This window comes from Micropterus salmoides, unplaced genomic scaffold (genome assembly GCF_014851395.1).
Source record: "Micropterus salmoides isolate LMB-PRFRI ecotype aquatic unplaced genomic scaffold, ASM1485139v1 Ms_hic_scaffold_10, whole genome shotgun sequence".
NCBI lineage: Eukaryota > Metazoa > Chordata > Actinopteri > Centrarchiformes > Centrarchidae > Micropterus > Micropterus salmoides.
This window is the reverse complement of record NW_024040041.1, coordinates 23,136,578-23,155,156: the sequence shown is the minus strand read 5'-3', so window position 1 is coordinate 23,155,156 and position 18,579 is coordinate 23,136,578. Positions and strand designations below refer to the sequence as shown.

Genomic DNA, 18,579 nt, shown 5'->3' with positions numbered 1-18,579 from the left:
GGCACCGATGTAGCGAGAAAGGCATTTACTTGGCTTTGACAGTGTTTCCTTGGCAGCCGGCGCCCCACCGATGGTGGCACGTCGACCCGTTTTGTCACTACGGGTTGACGGCTGAGACGGAGCGAAATCCAGTTGGGAGAGATCCACTCCTGTAATTGAAATGAGTTCACCTGGGAGACGGCTGCTTCGGCGGTGCCTGTTAGTGGTGGATATGATGTGATGCCTGAGCGAGTTTTTCTGTCTGTGACACCGTAGTTTGAAGTTGGAAAACATTTCGCCCTGTTTACCACAGCGAGAAAACATGCATCAGGTGTTTCAGCCGCACGGCCTTTTAAAGATGTCAGGAAGAGAGCATAACACCGTTATATAATAGACACCCAGTACGCAGAGCATAAACCAGGGAACATTTGTCTCACTTTACAAAGCTGTAGCCTCTGACGTCCGTGACAAAATGCACATAAATGCAGTGTTGTCAGTCAAACTGGAGGCCTTTCCAGTTCTGGAATATTGCATAAAATATATCATATAGGTGAGAAATAAAACTGCTGATTTAAATCACCACCAAACTCTGATTAACCTTTATGATTCCTTGACATTTCCCCATGGCAGGAGTGGGGACCCACAATTTCTTAATTTTATATCTTCTTTTTTTCCTCTGACCTCATTAAAAGTACGACACAAGTGTCAAAAGATGTGTCACAAAGATACACTAAACACACTAAATAAGAGACTATTATAAAATAAATGTTTTTTATTAAGATTGTTAATAGTGGTTAATTATATTTTGTGGACTATTTATGAACAAATATAATATTCCTGTTGTTTGCCAAAAGTCATTCAGCGATAAAGAAATGTGACACCTGAGAGGTTGACCTCCGAGTTAGACCTCATAGAAACAAACTGTTACTTTATTAACACAAATCCTAACAGACTTATTTGGGCTTTGTAAAAAGTACTAGCAACATCAATCACATATATAGATCATAATGGACATCCATCCATATTTAACAGCTGAGACCCCAAACAGAAGAAACATCATTTTCTCTAGCAAACCTCTGAAACATGTCATCACTTTAAAATCATGTTAAAAGTGATTTACATTAAGCTGATGAAACAGTGTGTTTTTTGAGCTGTTAAAGAACATCAGGGTTGACAGATCAACAGTGATTCTGCAAATCAGGAGAGACAATCAGACATATTGTGACTTTTAACCTATGTATAAATATAAGAATCTAAACTTAGCCCATATACTTATCTTGTTTCTTTAGGACATATTTCCAGTTCAGCTACAATGGAGATTGACAGCAGAAAGTATCAACAACTGTGAGATTCAGTCAGACTCCAAGAGCGGGAGCCTTCTCTAGTCTTTTAGCGGTGACATTCAAAAAGCATACAAGAATAAATCCATCGCAGCTACTCAACAGCTTCAATACACCATAACTCAGTACCACAAGACAGCTAGTTGGCTTGCTGAATGTTTATATACATATCCACCACCTTTGATTTATAGTGTATAGTGAGATATATACTGGGCATAGTGAGAATACTGGGCATCTTATCGCTGTCTGGCATTTTGGAAAATAAAGTAAATCACTGGAAAAATTTAAGGAAATTCCAACAGTTTCTCACTGGAACGCATTGGAAATGACACCCGATGATATCTGACAGAGAAGGACTATCGACGCTTCAGTCTAATAGAGTAAAGTGTGGATACTTGAAGTGGATAACAGGTGTCTGCCTCCTGGATCGATAGCATACTATCCTTTGGCTCACCCAATGATTCAACTTGTACCATGAATTTCTGGCTTATGTTGAGATGGAAAGCTAATTGTGCAATTGGCAAAGAGCACTGAATGATAGCAGTCATGCAGGCAAATATGTTTCATTTTCTGGATCCATTTGGCATAAGCAATGTATTTGAAAACAGGCAACCTTCAACAGTGCCATAAAAATGAAAAAAAGAGGGGGGGAATAAAATCAACATTGCTTGTAAAATGGGCAGCATCAGCTCAGAATCTCTGTCCACAAGCACACTGAGCTAATTGTCCTCTATTACAGTTTGGTAATAACAGTGACTATATTGTGTCTTTTTGCCGTCTGGAAAATCAGAACAAGCTCCCAGCCCACTGTTCATTGCTCCTTTTTCACATAGACGTACAGACATTGGCTGTCAACTACTGAAAAGAGCGTCTGACTGTCTGAGTCTGTCTGAGTCTGTCTGACTGTCTTCTGAAACAACTTCTCCATCAATCATACCCTATGTCTTGTGTCCTTGTCATGCCTCCTTTTTTGTTCTGTCTCTTCCTTCTCCACTGCTGCTCATCGGTTGGATGCTCACAAAAGACTCAATCCAGGTGGACCCAGTAACACAGTCCCACTTATAAGAACCTCACATCACAGTTAAATGCAGTAAATTAGATGAGCAGGGACAAAAGTGATTGGATGCTGTTAAGGAGATTCTTTGACAATCAGCTTCACTCTCTTCCTCCTGTTGCTAGGCAGATGTGTGAGCCTTTAGTGTTTTGTTGTAGAAACTACTGACATTTATGTGATTGGTGACCTTCGGTATTTATGCATTTACTGAACTAGATACATAAGTAGGTTCAGTGGCTAAAATTTAACAAATAAAGGTCATAAGGGGCATAAAACGTAATGATAATATGCATGCCAATGCATGCTCTTGAGATAATCACATATAGTACATATAGTACAATCCCATTAAAGCTTTTTCTGTTACACAAAACAGAAAGCTGCTTTTATATTTTGGCTTCCTGTGCCTCCAGACTCAGACTGAAGCCTTAGTTTTGGTCATAGTCAATAAGCTAAACTAAGCTGATATAAAAGTAACTGACAATCCTATTCCAAAAAAGCTATCCCTTACTTTATATTTTCTTTACTGTTTTTCTTTACCCTTTTACTTGAGGAAAATGCCAACATTTGTAGTTTCACAATGCGTCCCTAAACAGAATAGTTTATTTTAATTCTTGAGCTCTTTTTCTGTGGGGAGCATTGACAGTGCAATGTTGTTATGACGTTATATGCTTGAGTTATACTTTAAAGACACCATGAAGCCAAAATGAGAATTCACTTTGAAGCAAGTGGCTCTAAGAAAGCGAATTGCTTAGCAACACAGTGCCAATCTCTCTAAGGTCGCCATATATGCTCATTTTTCTAAATTCATCTTCCGCAGTCACGATACAGGCACATACCTGCTTCTGTTTCACTTTATCAAAGGGAAAAGCTGCCATCTAATAAAATAATTCTTTAATGTAATGTTTGTTCATTAAATACAATGCATGTGTCCCCATTTCTTCCTAAATTGCTTTTTATTTTGATAATTCTGGTAAATGCAATAAAAATAATAATTTTTAAAATAATTTTCATTAAACACATTCATTAACCAGAGGTTTCAGCCCAGGGGGATTAATGAAAACAACATTTCGAGAAAAAAAAAGTTATCATTCTTGAAAATAGAAATGGATTTTATTAGAGGTGGTTTCTTGTGAAAAATTTACAAAGTACAGTGGTTGGTAAAAGGGCACAAGAGGTGTAATTTGGTTTTTATTACTAGGGATAGTAAGAGATTTTGGGATATACACTTATTTTTTTCTTGCCAAGTTAGATGAGAAGTTTGATGCCACATGTATGTTGGTAAATATTAAGCAGCAGCCAGCAGTAACTTAGGTGGAAACAGTTAGCCTGGCTCTGTCCAAAGGTAAGAAAATCCACCTACTGTACCAGCACCTATAATGCTCACTAATTAACACGTCATCTGGTTTGTTTAACCCTTACAAAAAAATCGTGCTATACAAGCTTCTCTGTGTCTCTGTGCCGCTAGATGTTCCTACTTACTTGGTGAAACATGGTGGTTTTGCAATTAATGCCATACATTACAATTAAATGTTAATACAAGTGTATATTACAGATTATATTACATTATAACTTATGAAATATTTGTTGTTGTGCAGATAGGTATGCAAGTTATTACTGATTCTTATTAAACCAACAGAACGTTTGTTCATTATTACTGTATTCTGTAAACTTCTCAAGTAAAATTAGCCATCTGCAAGCCCAAGTTAGTATTTGGCTGACCCTCAGTAAAAATCTTAATATTCTCTCTTTTCAAATCAACTGGCTTTGACTGAGCTGTTCTTGCAACCTTCTGGGTACAGCCTTTCAGTCCTCTTATAGTTTTTACCCTGTAGGTGCTCCAGGTCTATGACTAAGACATTGTGGAAACATTTCTAAACAAGGCTTTTTTTTACGATTTGTGTTTTTTGGACATTGCTATGATGGGGCTCTTGTGGCTCTCAGCTCTGTGAGGCTTCTTGATCTGCATATTTTGTGAAAAGTGTGGTCCCAAAAATAAAGGTCGATTGACTCTGAACTAAAAGGTGGAAGATAAATTACCCACCCTGCGGGATCAGTCAGACACACAGAAATAGAACACAGCCTCTGCTGAGGAAGAGTATAATATGTTGGGGGCGGGGGGGTTGGGGATAATTATGCAGCCGATTAGAAAAGACTCCCCTGAAGCCACCGGTTTTATAAATATGATCCCACAGCTGTAATGAAATGTATTTCAACTCACTTGCCTAGAATAGAGGTTGTGAATAACAACAATCGCTGACAATCAGGGGTTGCACCAGAGTCACAGTGTCTTGATGTTTGCTCTTGATGTGTTCTCTTCTGGCAGTGAAAGATCATGACGACGCTGCTGGACCTGAAGAGTAGTGTGCTGAGGCAGGTGCAGAGGAGCCAGTCACTGAGGAGTCGAAGGGAGCCGCCATCACCCGCCCCCAGCAGCCCCCTCACACACTGTCCTGACCCATTACCTCGCAGGTGAGTCACTGATGTGCACACATACAGGGATGGGCAAAGATACCCTAATTTTAAGTGTATCAAAATAAACTACAGAATACATCAGCCTCACCATGAATCAAAATAACCTGTTTTTTTGTATTTTAAAGTACTAAAAATACTTTTCGAAGGTAGCATGAAATCACATGGAGGATGGATTGACAACCTTCTGTTTAATGGCTGTTTTTTTTGCTGAAGCACAATGTTGTTAATGATAGTAATTCACACATGTGTGCATTTAACAAGTTACATCTCGTGTACCATCTAATTATAAAGTAATGTTGTACAACAACTCTGAAACGCATTCTTTTATTTATTTTTTTTTGTGTACAATGAAAAGTTAACATAGGCTGAAAGTAACAAGTTAACCTTAGCTGTGAGGGCTGCTACATGTGTCCAATAGTCAGCTGGAGCATTACGTTAATTCAATAAATGATTAGGCTACTAAAGCAAACATCAAAACTTATCAGGAACTGTTAAGAATTGTAGCAATTTATGTTGAATATTGATGGAAAGCTGGCGACCTACTCATTGACCTTCTTCAGGTTTGGACCAATTTTCTGTTCTGATATCAACTCATCTCAAGTCTGGGCAAATTACTGAATACTCACCATCAACTTCTTCTTCATCAACCCTATCAAATACAAATGACAAATTACTGCCCATTCCTGCACACATAAACACTTGCAAATGACTTCAGGTAGTTGCTCGGTTTCAGTTATTTTAAAGGTTTTTCATTGATGTGGCATTTGTGGAATTTTGCAGACACTTTGCAGATGCTTGTGGCTGTTTTATTAAATTCATTTAATTAATCATTTTATTGGTGTTTCATGACATGTTTTTACTTTGCTGTCATTCAGAGTTTACTTGATGAAAATTTAATGATGCTGAAGATTTTAATCTTTCCAGACACACTGACTGATGGGAGCGCATAGCCAGAGCTGTGTCTCATGATATTAGAAGTAGGGTTGTGATGCACTCTCTGCTTTTACTTTAAGATTACCTACTGCTTTACTGTCAGAGACAAATTAAGTCTTGCTTGGGTTTGAGCAAGAAGCAGAAGGCAGGCAGTTTATCAATATAGTACTCTTTCTAGAGATATAGTTTCTTGTTACAGTTTATATTTGCATGATTGTTGCCATTTAGAACAAGTAATAGCTTTGATAATGAAAGTCTTTTTTTAGGAAAATTGAATTGCAGTCAGCGAAGCTCAGAACGATAATGACAGCCTTTCGGAAATGGCGGCACAAGCTCATAAGCAATAATAATTCATGTCTGTTATTTATTTGTTTTCCACTGGCCAGCCAGCTGAAGCCACAGGTCATGATTTCTTGTCAACAGAGTGCTTTAATGTGGTTGGCATTTATTCCAGAGTTGTGACTTGCTGTGAGCAGGCCATGCACAAGCTGCCTCTCCCCCAAGGACACATCAACCACGCTATTACATGCACAGTCAGGCTCTGACTGGGATCACAAATGCTGCTTTCTTGTGTCTCAGTTTACACCACATGGTTCTGATGTCCACATGTCCATATTACAGCACGCCGCTGTTTTTACATGAGTTATAAAGACATCTTGCTGCATCATAAATCAGGAGAGCAAATCACCTAATAATTTAGTTTATGTATGTATGTGTGGGAATTCGTTATCCATGGAGTTTACATGTACATTAGTTTAGATGGCCGTGTGTGTGTAGATATATGCATCTTTATGTGTCAATAAATGTATTTTTGTATGTATGTCAACATCAAAAAAATACAGCAAGACGTCGCCTTCCAGTCACTCGCATACAAAGCTAATTCGTAATAAAGCAACCACTTTTGCTAAAAAAAGCTTTTTCTCCCCACGGATTTTAGACACATGCCAACTTAGATGTTTAATATGAATAGCCAACAATAGAAAACTAAATGAATGTAATTTTCTGCATCATTGAGATGGCACAGATGAAACAATTAGTAGATTAATCGAGATGTCGATCAAAAGAACCACTTTTATATATTTGTAAAATAAAGGCTGTTTGACCATGACCTATTGATTTATGTGATTTATATGTAATTAATTATTGTGTGTTTTGATGTAAATACTTGTACATATGCATACGTATGTTTGCATGTATTTGTATTTATGTCCATATGCTGTATAGTGTATGCATGCTCTTTATGTTGTACTGTATGTGTATATGTATTTGTATTCTGTATTTCTTTACCTTAGAGTATATTCCATGTACTGTTTGTACTTCATTCTTGTTTTTTTCCTTTTTAGGCTTCTCTTATAATATTGTTAAATGTCTTGATTAGTGTCATGTGTTACCATTAGCTTTACAGCACTGTGTTATTGGGGGCATGAAGAATAAACGGGACCTTTGTGAATGTTGGACCTTGCTATTGATCTCATCTGATCCCTACTCGTAGCAACATATTAAGTGGCAAAGGTAAAATCAGTCACCGGATTTTGTTCAGACTTGTTTTAAGCCAAAAGTAATAATATGAACCTGAGGTTTCTATAGCAACCTAAACACAGGCTGCTGCCATGATGTGAACTTATACTTGTAATAACAGCCATGTCTATTTTTAACATGGAACATAACCCGAGATGCTGTGTTGAACACATCAGTTTCGGACTAATACTTTTGTGCACATTTTTCATAAATTGTTTTATTTAATATAATATATTCTTCAGCTGTCTCTGTATGTTTTATTGATTCAGCATTTTTAATTATATTTATAATGTAAAATCCGCCCCATTAGGACCATACTTGTGGTTTTCATTAAAGAGTGATTTGAACTTTCAGTTTCTCACCTTTTTCTCATCTCCCATGCTAGCTCTCTGGTGCTACAGCCTTCCCACTGAGTCTCAGCCATGCACATACCCAGAGTGCTCATCATTAGAGGCAGGATGATCTTTGTTATCCGTTCAGACTGCTGCTGCCCCGCCTGCACTCTCACATTAATTGAGAATTTGCAAATGAGGCCGGGTGGATTTGGGCTGCTCCCTCCACACAGTTGTTGACCCAGTAGTACTGTCGGCTGTGAGAGCTGAGCTCTGAGAGCAGAGAGTGGCGCATAGGAGGTGAACTTTTTAATTCAGTTGAGCAAATTATGTTTTTACCTCTATGTGAGCTGGTTGTTAAGTCTGTGGAATGGCCAAGACTATGTCAGAGATGAGCTTAACTGGATGCTATACAGCATAAAAACCTGCAGGGATTTATACTGAAATTTATATTTTATAGTTTATTATTGTTTGCTTATTTCACTGTTCACTTCCATCAGTTGTGGACTACTCTTTGTTTTGCCAGAGTGCCATTAATGGATTTGACTATTCAGTGTCAATGTCTTGAGTCTGTAATTGTTTTATTCATGCAGAATAACACAGTCATTTAAGAATTACATTAAACAGAAACCTCTAATGCACGTGCAATTATAGAAAGTAATGGCAGACATGCAGTATATTTAACATACATACACAACAGACATAGATACTTTTAAAGGATGAAGCTGGTGTTATTCTATATTTTTCTTGTTGTCAATAAATCCCATATAAACACCAAAACCAACAATGTGTTATTTCATCTCTCAATATTTTCCTGATCTGGTTTGTGGCACTCAGCTCCAAGCCCACATGTACATGCTGAAACTGTTTTTAAATATCTTTAAGCTGTATGCTTTATCATTTAGTTTGCTAAAAAAAAAAAGGTTGGTGCTCTTATCTACCTCCTCCTCTCATCACAGGTTGAAGATGTCCATGAGTTTTGAGGAGGTCCAACAAAGTGCGATTTTTCCCTCTAAACAACTCATTTTGTGTCATTTGAATAGTTGTTAGAGGCTTGACAAACCACACAAAGATCAGAAAAGTTACAATTTATGCAAATGAATTTAGAGGAACTTTGCTATTTCTTTTTTTCTTTCTCATTTAATCATCTCATGACCCCTCAGATCTATCTAGTGACCCATTGGTTGGAAACCACCGCCTATGGTAAGTGAGGATTTATGGCCAAATAATGGGGTGTGTGTGTGATTGACTTTAAGTAAACTATTGCGCCTGTGTTAATTGTAATGATGTCGCCCAGTGCAACAGTGTGACTCACTGTCTTTTTAATAATTGACATAACAATTGAGGTAAGGTATTTCAGGCTTCTGCTACACAGACAATACTTGTTGGCAGGATCAGTTAATTGCTGGTTTGGTTTTTAAAATAGTTTGTTTACAATAAGAAAACAATAATCAGCAGCCTTGTTCTTTAAACAGACAATCCCTAGCACATGCAGTTATGGTCAACAGTGACAGACATGCTACACATTTAATCCCCGAGGAAGGAATACCTACATTTAGGGCGACCAGATATCACGAATTACAAGCAGTTGTCCTGACTCCTGTCCTGTTTGTCCCAAAAATTGCTTAATAAAACGTGAAATACTGTGGTGGACCCAGTTCGGCTTTTCATTGGCTACAGCAAGGGACTGTCTGCAGGGTATTTATTGTGGACATTGTGTCAACAAAGTTGCTTTAGTTACAAAGTACTGCTCATTCCCCCTCTTTGTATTCTAGTGTAGATGAAGATTGTGGAAGTTACAGTCGGGAGGACAGGGGAAGTGCAGCTGCAGGCAGCCACCGAGGAGAAATCTGACATGCGAGTTGCGCAGACAGATGTGACACGCACTGCACTGATGAAACAAATTAAATTAAATTGTATGTAACATCATGATTTACACACTGTTTTGTCATTCAATCATTGTGTTTTTTCCTAATGGCAGACAGTTTACTTCCTGAATAAAAATAATTAATTTTAGCATTGACTTTCACATGTTTTACTGTTCGTTGACACTAAACGTAATGTACTAGAGGCCAAGTCCCATCCTCAACTCCCCTGTCCCAAATTCCACCTATTACCCACCCACAATACTGGTGTAACTTTCACATTAAGACCCAATACTGCCAGGAGTGACTTTCCTTTAGCTCAGCGATGCTAAAGCTATGATATTGCGCAGTAATACGTTGTTTGATGTACATGTATAAGGAACATAAATCAGAAGTTCACTGCTGAGGCGCCATCTATCTTGCAGTCAGGAATGATGCAAGAGCTTTATGTTAGAGTTGCCTGTTTGAAAATGGGTGAAATCCTCAGTCAGCTTTTCATGCGCACAGTAGCAGTAAAACAGTGAAACAGAACTGTAAAGCACCCGAGACGACCCAAGTTGGAAACAATTTCACACTCGGCTACCTTACTGTCTGTCAGTAGTTTGAGCTCCGAGATAGCTGTTACACAAGTTATTGAATTGAGAGATTCTATCAGAGCTGTTGCGATCATATCTCCGCATTAGAGTCTTTTCACCTGCAATGTTTTGCTGCTTCATCAAACGTGTAATTAGAGTAAAACAAATAGTCTTGTGTGTAGTGTTGAAGGGGGATCCTTATCATGGAGACCCTCGGTTATGATAGGAGCTGCAGGCTGATTTTTTGCACTGACAACCGTGATGAATCAGATTAAATAGTCTTATTTTATTAGAATACATACAGACGTCATATTGTCTTTCATGCTGCAGACAACAGTGATGTGTGCACTATTAATTGCTGTGTATGCACTGCCATATTATATTGAAGTTTGAAATGAGTGTAGCTGTCGCCCTCACACTCCCAATTTGTCACATATTCTCGCAGTAGTTCAGAGTTTTTATTTATGTTTTCCTTTATGATTTACTCACCAGGACAGGAGATTGAATGAATTCTGAAAAAAAAAATTGAATAAAATGAAAGTTAAAAAAAGGACTTGTTTCCTAGCAACATGAAATCAGTTTGTTATTCTGGTGGTGTACGTGTGTGTGTGTGTGTGTGTGTGTGTGTGTGAGAGAGAGAGAGAGCGAGAGAGAGAGAAAGGTTGAAAGATATCAGCATAATGTTTTTTCAGATGTATCAAATCAGAATTGACTGGATTTACATTATATCTGCTCATAAACACGTCGTCCCAAAGCCCAGAAACAAAATATCCCAGACTGCCCGGACAAATCCTCAAGCTGTTTGACTGACAGAAGATGGGACAGATTTCTGGTTGCAAGAATGCCCTGGACGATTGAACAGGGATGTGTAGAGAACTGTGTGTCTCATAACATAGCAAGTATTATAGTCAAATGAAGCGTATTTTGTACTATATGTGCAAATGAAAACTGTAAGCTCCAAAAAGCAGAGCCTCCAATCTCTTGTCAGCGGAATAGGCTTTGTTTGTGGAGTCATTCACGGATTTTAGACTTGGTTTGTGGTTTCAAGCTTTCAGACACTGAGTGGGGGGTTTAAGATAAGAATAACAACTCAAGTTTTTGATCAGTATTTTCCAAATTCAACAAACACACACCAGTGAGGCTAAAAACTCAAAGCTTGTCTGTTGCAAAACAGCTTTAATGCTAAAATGTGAAAATGCAAGGACTACAAGTAGAGCACGAAGCAAGTATTAATGACAATCAAGTTGTGATTTTCTGGACTAAACTATTTATCGATTAGTCCAGACAATAATCGACAGATTAAAGGATAAGGAAAATAATCGTTTGTATATTATTATTATTAATTAATTAATATTTGCAGCTAACAAAGCATGACTTGATAAACAGACTGTGGTGGTGTGTGGTGTAGTATAATTTCTACACCACACACCACCATTACACCACTAATTCTTCTACCTTTTTTTGAAGAGTATACTATGGCATTGATAAAATATTTAAACCTTTTAAACAAAATATATCCAACCGTTAAGTTTCTGGGTTTGACAACAGTGGAAACCTGACCAACTCTCCCAGCATGGCAACCATTAGTCCTCATCAATACCTCAGGGGTTTGCCATCCGCTCCCCACCATGGCGAGAGTCAGTGGGTGCTGGGATGGGCTGCCACGTGCCTGCTGTGATGCGATGACGCTAATAAAGGAGCATGACAGGGCCTCTGTAGACGGCTCTTCTGTATAATGCGAGGGGGGTTGACTGAGAGACGAGGAAGAAAACAGAAGCCGGGAGGTGAAGGGGTGAGGAGTTCTAGGCAGACAGCATGACTGACCTCGGCTGCTCTGCTAGAGGGAGGAAGATGCCAGTTGAAAGATTTTGGAGGGCAGTGAAGTGGGGGTGAAGGTGGTGGGGGGGATTCCCAAGGTGTTCAGCCAGTTACTCCCTCCCTGAATGTGCCTATATCACCATGACAACTGGGGCCAGTGGGAGGCCGGGGATTCACTCACACCTGGGGGAAGGAGAAACATCATTTGTATTTTGCACACAGCCCTGCTCATCATAGTACATTAACATGGTTCATGCAGAGTGCAGGCATGTTGCTTTGCTGAGAGCTTTGGTCTTGACCCGCTTTGCTTTTTAGTGCATGAGGTAAGACTTGTTTGATAGCTAATAAGGAGCTGAACTGCAGGCAATGGAGTCCAGTATACAAACTGAAAAGGAAACATTTTTATTTGCAAACAGCATACAGTGTGATATCACCAATGTCACTGAATCCCACTTTGTTTTTAATAACGATTGATGGTTTGTTTACCATGCAACACATTTCACCTCACTTTTTCTCAGAAATTAACAGATTTTCCAAGTATTTCATCTCTATTTTTGGAGATGAATCGTCAATCTGCTAACTCTTCTTGCCTTGGCAGGATTTCCGAGGAGAGCGCCGAGTTCTTTGAGCGTGTGAATGCCATCCTTCAGAAACAGGAGAACATGCTGCGGGCTGCGCAGGCTGAGGTAACCCCAACCCAACTTCCACCTTTCCATCTGTTACGCCCTTAAAGCACGTTGGTGTCGCGAGTAGGCCTCAGTGCTGTCATTTAGCCCACTGTCGCAGCCAGTATGACGTTTGTAGACAGAAGGGCTGGGTTGAGTTGGGTGCTCAGAAGACTGGAGGCTCAGCTGTGACAAGCTGCTGTAGATGACATTGTTCAGCTCCTCCTGCTGCCTTGATTACATGGACGTGTCCATTCTATGCTACTTTATACTTCTTCTCCACTACATTTCAGAGGAAAATATTGCCCATTTTACTCCACTACATTTATTTGACCACAATAGTTACTTTTCAGATTCATATTTTACATATAAACCATTTGATGAGCTTAAAAAATGCAGTGCATTATAAAGGCTGGAAACCAGTGGTTGAGTTAGCATGCTCATCAAAGCACTCTGGTAACAATAGCCAATATTTTGCAAAACGTAAAGATTATAAAAAAGTCCAAATAAGTAATACAAATTAGTTATTTCTTCTTTACTAACCCATTACTCATCTTACGTATTAACAATCTAATAATGTTAGATATAATATATATGAATACAGTATATAACTTGTAAGTTATATATTAGTCATTGTGGAACTGTGGAATGAGTACTGTTCCTTTTTATACTTTAAGTATATTTTGTTGTAATTCTGTACTTTAACTTTTTTGTCTATAATATTTCCTCAGAATAAGTTTCTTTTTTATTTGGAATGCCAGAAACATTTCTTGGACGCTTCTTAGGTTTTCCCACAATCGGCCCTGCCATACTCCTAGCTGCTTTAGAGGCGTGTAGAGAGAGAGTTCCGTCATCTCTGTTCAATATAAATTCAAGTGGGTCTTTTGGCATGACTACATGCAATACATTGTTGCCAAAGCATATTAACACAAACTATACAATCATAATGAACAAAATAAACAATAAACAACTCTCAATGATAAATGTTTAAAACACAGCACTACTGTCACACCAATGCGGGAGTGTCGCCACAGACACCAGATTTAATAACTCTGGGATATTGTGAAATACAGAGATTTACCTGGTGGCAAAATCAGCATTGTGTATGAGTATGAGTCCCGCACTCCACCTCTGAACCTCTGAAATACTTCTTCCACCCCTGAAGGGCAAACTAATCAGTAGAGAGGGAAGGACTACCCTCTCAAGTGATGATTGAGAGTCTACTATCAATAAAACCTCTCCTTTCTCCAGTTTTTACTCAACACAGCCTTAAGAAAAGAAGGATTTGTTTTGGCTGAACTATTTCCATCCCCTCACAGTGCCAAAGAGGGGCCTGCACAGTGCCGCCGCCCCAAGAGCATGTGGACCAGGCCTTTATCCCCGACAGAATCAGCAGGACAGAGGTGTGTCAGCTCAGCTTTTCAGTTTTCATCGTATTTCAGCAGGGACTATATTCGCACAATAACTGCTTTTGATGTGCAGCAGAGCAGAAAGCATGAAGGCAAAAGGTGCACAAGCTTTTATTTTTGGAGAGTTGTTATTAAGTGGAGTGTGTTTTCATGTAGCTGGACCTCCTTTATGAGGAAGCTGTGTACACGGTGGTCAACCGGGTGGGAGTACCTTCACCAGAACATGTGAAAAGTGACGAAGAGCTGTTTGCTTACCTGCTAAAGGTATCTATCTATCTATCTATCTGTCTATCTATCTGTCTATCTATCTATCTATCTATCTATCTATCTATCTATCTATCTATCTATCTATCTATCTATCCTTCTCAGAAAAACAGACTTTATTTCCTCAGCTCCATTTAATCTCTGTTAGTAACACTGATTATGGCACATGGAGAGTGTTATTTGTTGTGAGCTGGCTGTAAGAAACTGAGCAGATGCTCTTGGCACAAACCTGATTAAACATCAAGCCCAGTCACACTGTGTACTGATATTCGTCTGTGATATTGCATCCATTCAGATCATTCAATGCTAAGGATTGTAGCCTCTTTTATGTCTCTTTTTCCAAGGTATTGGGTTCCTAGCTGCTCAGGTGCTGGTGGTGGCTCTAATTGAACTAAATATTTTATAAAGTAATTTCAGTGGTTTTGTAGTGGAATTTTTGTGAATATTTGATTTTCTGTTCAGTTCTTATTTCAAACTGAAACAAGAAGCAAGAAACTGAGTGTTTCAAGCATATTTATTCAGGTTTCTGCTGCTTTAAGAAAGAAGCGTAACTTACTGTCTGACCATCTCTCCGAGGTGTTTGATATGGGAGAAGAGGAACATGACATCATTCTCCAAAAAGTTCAAGAATCCAAGGTGAGACGATGTGCACTAGTCAAAGTCCATTCAGCTGTTTTCATAACATTATCTTTCAGATTGACCATGGCAGTGGAAGATGTCATTATCAGTTTGTCATCAGTGACAAAAATTGTAATCATATAAATTTCTAGGTAGTGCTGCCATAATATTATTACATCGTTGGCTCTATAAAACATACTGTTTAATGTGTTTACATTTTCAAGTTGAAGTACTTGCAATGTTGTGTCCAGTAGATTTCACAAGTGTAAAACAGAGTGGAGGCATCATGGCTTATCAGTGTTTCAAAGATACAGTATCTGTGCACGTTTTAGCTGCTTGACTTCTGCTTGAGTTCACATAATTACACTTTGCCTAACATTTTTTAATGCATGCTGTACAATATTTATGTATTTTTACTACTGTTCCAGGTGGCCTTTGATTCCATTACAGTGATTTTTAGGATAAAAATAGTTGAGAGTTGTGGAATCCAGCACCCTGAACATCAAGACTGCATTAGTCTGTGTTCTTTAAATGTGTAATTATTGTACATTACGTACATATTGTATTGTAGTTGTATTGTTCAGATTGAATCGTAATTGTATACTCTGCGTTACCTTGTAATAATATGAGTACAGGATTCAAGCAAAAAAAGTCACATTGTGTAAACCAGAAGTAAATGGAAACCAACTGGTGCCTGCAACAATAGAAAACTTTCTTCAAATTGTTTAACATACAGCAACATGGTTTGCAAAACTATACATTATGTGACTTGTCATAAATGTACTGAAACATGCAAAACCTCTGGTACAGTCCTTTAAATTTAGAGGCTCTTTTAAATTTAGAGGAATCAGTTAATCCTCAGTCGAGCAGCCACTGGTGGTATTTTAGTGCATTTACTGATGTTTTCTCATGCTCATAGTGTGAACACTGCAGTAGCAATAAGGTAAAAGCATTGCCTGGAGAGCCACAGCTGTAGCGCTCTGATGGAGAGTTGTGGGATGAAAGACATGTAACTCCTGAAAGCCCCACTTTATGATTCTGTACCTTCTACTTGACTGCCAGGGACCTTTCAAATATCTCTGTTAAGAACTGTGAGCCCTTGTATTATGATAGACTGCTGGAAATGTTGCGACCACAGTGAAAATATTTTTCCATTTAAGTTTTCATATATCTCATTTTCTCATATTCCCATTTAGTTTTTCCACCGTGTGGCTCATAAGATACCAGATGAAGCATAGAGAATTTTTTTTTACCCTACAATTTATTTGGTTGACACTGACGGCTTACTGTAGCTGATCTTTCATGTAAAGTCATACACAGTGAACAGAAAATTTGCCACAAAATGCCATCTATACCTAAGAAAAACCCACAGCATCAATGATTGGTTGATTACTGTCACCTGGCAGGCAATTTGCCAATTTAGTAGACATCAAAAATACGTCATATCATAAATATTTATGGAATATACATATATGTCAGATTTTGATAATTAAATGATTTTTAATTTCATTTTGCATGTGATGGCACAAACGATGAAATAATGTTTAGAAGTTGTGAAGAGGATGCCAATTTCACTCAGTTTTAATCAGCAAGGCATGTGTAAATGGTTTTTGAGCAATTTTGCTTTCTCTTTTACACACATGTGCCAAAACACATGCACTGTGCTTGAATGAATGAGAAATTCAGCGGCAGCAAACAAATTGTTCACAGATTTGAACGTATTGTTTTGAGAAAAAAAAATCATTCTGTAAAAACTGTAAAGAAAACACTTGACCTTGATTTGTTACATTTACAATTTCTTACTGAACAGACATTTCTTTTTTCACAGCGAGCCAGTTTTTCCTTGAGGGTTTCTGTTATGAAAGCAAAGAATCTGATGGCCAAGGATGCAAACGGTGAGGAAGACAAAACAGTTATGTGATGTATGCCTTATCCAGCAACAATATGGAATCGAAAAGCTTTTCAATTCCGTATTGTGGAACTCGCCCAGTAAATTGTCCAGTGATTCACCTCTCGTCAGCTGACATGATAGAGTTGGCAGCGCTTCATGGAAATAAGCAGTCACGATACAATGCATAATGGGTAGAATTTTGCCCAGCCTACTCACAACTATGTAGCATCATGATGAAAGAGACTAGTAAGCAATATTAACTAGAATTTCATATCAGTCAGCAGCTGCAGTTGCTATCCTCTGACAAAAGAAACATATATGCATAGACTTGATTTTACTTTGTTTAATTTCTATTCATGAATAGATAGGTTCATGAAAACTATTTTATAATAACATCTGCAAAGACAAATTCAATTCAATTCTATTTGTAAGTTAACAGAAGTTATCTCATTGCACTTTCCATATAGAGTAGGTCTAGACCGTGCTCTTTGTAATATTATTTACTCAAATATTCCCATCATGAGCAACCCCTTGGCGAATTTTAACAGTTACAAACCTCGAGCAGAACTGATTATATGACAGCTGCATAATGTGAGGGTGTTAGTAGTTAAGGTTGGGATGGACAGGCTATTTACATGAAACTAACTAACTGCTACGAAAAAATGTTAAAATAAATATATAATATTTACTGTATGTATATTAGACCACGTTGAATGCGTCCTCCTATCACACATATGTTGTCAGTTGTGTGAAAGCAGTCTCACGATCTGTCAAATATTGGACATCCTTTATAGTTCTTATAGTTTGTCTTTCCCCCGACCACTGAAGACTACTCGTGTCCACTTTCCATGCATGGTGAAATTAATCTCAAACATGCCCCACTGTCAACCTCTTTACACTGATGAGAACTTTACCAAAACACAACACTGATTGTAATCACAAATGGCCCCAAGGCTGCTGTTGATATACCTTGATTGAAGATCTCCTTCACTTCTCAGGTGATATAAGCAGCTTCATGTGTTTGATAACCTTCTTTCAATGTGTCACCATCAGGGTATAGCGACCCCTACTGCATGCTGGGAATCCTAGTGGGTCAGAGCCCGCGGGAGGTGGAGGAGAAGAAGGAGAGAAAGTTCAGCTTCAGGAAGAGGAAGGAGAAGCTGGAGAAACGCTCCAGCACCAAGGAGGTGTTACCTGCCAAGTGTATCCAGGTGACTGAGGTCAAACCAGAGACTCTCAACCCCGTGTGGAACGAGCACTTTGTGTTGTGAGTACAACAGTTTAACTTTCATCAGAGCACTGGACATGGTGATATGTGTGAGGTGCAGAATTCACAGTTTCATTTGTTTCACACTAACGCCAAAGCTGTTAGTTATGTGACCAGTGCAGCACGTTGTCATCTCTGTGGAAGGATCACTAAAGGATTGAGGTGTTTTTGTCTGTATTTACTCATGGAGATGACAATTTAATTAAATACTTTCCTGTTTCTTTTTTGTTGTTGTTTTGTTTGTGTTTTTTGGCTTTTTTCACAGTGAAATAGATGATGCCCACAATGACCTCTTACATCTTGACATATGGTAAGATTAGATCGCAGCAACACCTTTAATTCCACCATGCCAGAGGACAAAGAGGATTCTTTTCTAATGATTTTCATGAAATTAGAATAATTTAAATGTTTGTCAGCTGTTGTAGAAGTGTTTCCCTCCTCTGGTCAAAGCTCTGCTAAGAGCTGACTCTTGACTCCAGTAAAAGTTGAGTGGATCTAATGTGCTTCTTGAACTACAATGGGTCTTGATTGTAGATCTCCTTCACTTATCCGTTCTGTTATTCGCTGTGCAAAGATAAT

The 18,579-nt window shown here is 38.4% G+C and overlaps 1 protein-coding gene across 1 annotated transcript in view; it reads left to right on the top strand.

The window, feature by feature from the left end:
* Positions 1 to 18,579, top strand: part of baiap3 (BAI1 associated protein 3) — a 48,608-nt gene that overhangs the window by 3,379 nt on the left and 26,650 nt on the right. Inside the window, exons 2-9 of the mRNA XM_038703618.1 lie at positions 4,697 to 4,842; positions 12,485 to 12,572; positions 13,871 to 13,954; positions 14,117 to 14,224; positions 14,801 to 14,860; positions 16,671 to 16,737; positions 17,787 to 18,000; positions 18,266 to 18,310. Coding sequence (XP_038559546.1) covers positions 4,706 to 4,842; positions 12,485 to 12,572; positions 13,871 to 13,954; positions 14,117 to 14,224; positions 14,801 to 14,860; positions 16,671 to 16,737; positions 17,787 to 18,000; positions 18,266 to 18,310 — 803 coding nt within the window. The 5' untranslated portion in view covers positions 4,697 to 4,705. The remainder of the gene's footprint in view (positions 1 to 4,696; positions 4,843 to 12,484; positions 12,573 to 13,870; positions 13,955 to 14,116; positions 14,225 to 14,800; positions 14,861 to 16,670; positions 16,738 to 17,786; positions 18,001 to 18,265; positions 18,311 to 18,579) is intronic.